At 52.9% G+C, this 2,953-nt stretch overlaps 1 protein-coding gene across 1 annotated transcript in view; it reads left to right on the top strand.

Annotated features, from left to right (window-relative positions):
• INHA (inhibin, alpha) overlaps positions 1-1,613 on the top strand; it is a 3,581-nt gene extending 1,968 nt beyond the window's left edge. Inside the window, exon 2 of the mRNA XM_008580477.1 lies at positions 584-1,613. Within this exon, the coding sequence (XP_008578699.1) occupies positions 584-1,416 (833 nt within the window). The 3' untranslated portion in view covers positions 1,417-1,613. The remainder of the gene's footprint in view (positions 1-583) is intronic.
• The last annotated feature ends 1,340 nt before the right edge of the window (positions 1,614-2,953 follow it).

The raw sequence follows: 2,953 nt of genomic DNA, 5'->3' as shown, positions 1-2,953 counted from the left end.
CTCCTTTTCCTCCCCCTCCTTTTCCTTCTCTTTTTCCCTCTCTTCTTTCTTCCCCTCTTTCTCTTCCTCTCCTCCTCCTCCATTTTTTTTTGTATTAAGCTGTCTTTGAAAAATGGAATTATTTTAAAGAATTTATCATACATTATTTCTGACATGCCAAAAGATAGCAAGAGAAATATAACAAACACTCATGTGCACACCATTCAAGGTACCATTCATTTCACACCATCCAATGAACAAAAATGTAATCCAACTACTAATTCTAAGTGCTTGTGGAGGTAGAGAGCATCAGGGCATCTTATACATTGCTGATGGGAATGTTAATTGGTAAAACCAGTTCAGAGAGAAGTTGGCAACGTCTTGTATTTTTAAAAATCTTTAAATGATGAAATAAAAATGCGGGGAATCTGGATAAGTTCTTCCAAGACTAGGGAGAGTCTCCAAGTCTGGGAGGACACTCAGCAGAGGGCGTGGCATATCATTAGCACTCCTGAGTGGAAGCCACATCCCTCCTGTTGAGGAGGAGGGGTCCTGGGTCCTGCCAGTCAAAGCTGCCATCTCCTTTCCCCTCTGTCTCCTGCAGGTGCCAGCTGTGAGGACGAACCAGCGGCTGGAGAGCTGGCCCTGGAGGCTGAGGAGGGTCTCTTCACATATGTGTTCCGGCCATCCCAGCACACACGCAGTCGCCAGGTGACTTCAGCCCAGCTGTGGTTCCACACGGGGCTGGACATGCAGGGCACAGTGGCCTCCAATAGCTCTGAGCCCCTGCTGGGCCTGCTGGCACTGTCATCCAGGGGTCCCACGGCTGTGCCCATGTCCTTGGGCCAGGCGCCCCCTCGCTGGGCTGTGCTGCACCTGGCTGCCTCTGCTCTCCCTCTGCTGACCCACCCCGTCCTGGTTCTGCTGCTGCGCTGTCGTCTCTGTTCCTGCTCAGCCCGGCCCGAGGCCACACCCTTCCTGGTGGCCCACACGCGGGCCAGACCACCCAGCGGAGGGGAGAGGGCCCGACGCTCAACTCCCCCGATATCCTGGCCTTGGTCTCCCGCTGCTCTGCGCCTGCTGCAGAGGCCTCCGGAGGGAACTGCTGCCCATGCCAACTGCCACAGAGCAGCACTTAACATCTCCTTCCAGGAGCTGGGCTGGGACCGGTGGATTGTGCATCCTCCCAGTTTCATCTTCCACTACTGTCATGGTGGCTGTGGGCTGCCCACCCCACCAGACCTGTCCCTGCCGGTCCCTGGGGTTCCCCCTACCCCTGGTCAGCCCCCTTCCTTTGTGCCAGGGCCCCAGCCCTGCTGTGCTGCTCTCCCAGGGACAATGAAGCCCCTACATGTCCGCACCACCTCAGATGGAGGTTACTCTTTCAAGTATGAGACAGTGCCCAACCTTCTCACGCAACACTGTGCTTGTATCTAAGGGGGCCCTACTTCCTTATCCCATGGCTGCTGGCAAAGCCCCCATCATCATCAGCTGGGAGGATGTGCAGAGTTCAATACATTCTTGTAGATGTGTCCCACTCCCCCTCCTTCCACGTCTCTGCCTGAGGGCTCCTTTCCCCAGCCCACCCCTGTCCCATGGGTAACATGTGACAATAAAGAACACAGTGCATATGACTTGGCATGCATTCTTGGCTTCTCTGATATGGCATTGGGGAGGTCTGGGCCCTGGGAGCATAGGACTGTGGGATCTCAGGTCAATCAGCTGCACTTGACCTCGGACATCTGGGGTTCAAGAGCTGTAATTGGGTATGTATCTGTTGGAAATCTACAGTGCTTGGGGATGACATAAAGGTGTCGAAGCTCCTCAGACAGCCACTCTGGAGACAGAACTGGCCCTCATGCAAGTCGAACCTGACATGTCAACCAGGTTGCCTGTTGTGCAGCACCTATAGGAAACTGCTGCACTCATAGTGTCTACACCCAAGGCGGCCATAAGCCCCCTTTCCTGCCGTTATCTGCCCCAGCTGATGGAGACCTAGCTCAATGTCAGGTGATTCACAGCCTGACCAGAGATCATGGCCTTTGGAGCCCCACAGCGATCATTATTCAGAGCTGGTCAGATCTTGGGGTCTCTTGGGAGCTTGGGAAGGAAGTAAGGAAAAAATGTATGAGTTGGCAGTGTCAGAAAGAAGTTAACAAGGGCAGGAAAGCATGTTCTGTTAAGGTCAGACCACAGAATGAAGACTTAAGGATTTCAATTGCCGAGGGTCCTGGGGCTCCTTTGAATCCATTGCTGGCTCTTGGTGTAGACCCCGTGAGATCTTGCTCTACTGGGATTCTGGTTCTTGAAATCTTTGGCTTCCTTGTTGCACCTTGTATATCTTTATGTGACCCCCTGAAGTCAGCTTTTAACATCAGAAGGGCGGAAAGACAGAGACTATGACAGAAAAAAATGTGCTCTTCTGTGAATTTGTGCATGCAGAGTATGGTGCAAAAACAGTCCTTTTCTTTTTCTACTGCATTTTCTATCAGTCCATTCTGCCTCCAGAATTGGGCCTTGGGAAGCACCTCTTCTCTGGCTTTCCTCCCTGCTGTTTTCACTCGGCCCCGCCCCAGGGTCCTGGCTGTCAGGCGATCTGATCCGTTCTATCCAGTCTCTTTCGCGTGCGCGCTTGTGTGTGTGTGGTGTGTGTGTGTGTGTGTGTGTGTGTGTGTGTGGTGTGTGTGTAGGGCTGGGATGTTCAGGTCCATCAGACTGAAACTCGAGAGCACTTTCTGATATTAATTGCGCAACTCCAGTGTGTATCCTAACAGAGTCGCTGACTCGTTAAAAACTCCCTTCTACCAGCCCTGCTTGATGGGGTGGGTGGGTAAGTGCCTGCCCCAGGAAGAGGGTGCGAAGGGGAAAGGATCCCATCATGTCATGCTTATGATAACACCCTCCCCCCTACTTGAGCTAACCTGAATGAGCCACTATTCCTCCAGCACAGGAGCCCTTCAGAGCAGACACGCAC

Source organism: Galeopterus variegatus, unplaced genomic scaffold (genome assembly GCF_000696425.1).
Source record: "Galeopterus variegatus unplaced genomic scaffold, G_variegatus-3.0.2 Scaffold2108, whole genome shotgun sequence".
In the NCBI taxonomy this organism is placed as follows: domain Eukaryota; kingdom Metazoa; phylum Chordata; class Mammalia; order Dermoptera; family Cynocephalidae; genus Galeopterus; species Galeopterus variegatus.
This window is presented reverse-complemented; position numbering and strand designations above follow the sequence as displayed.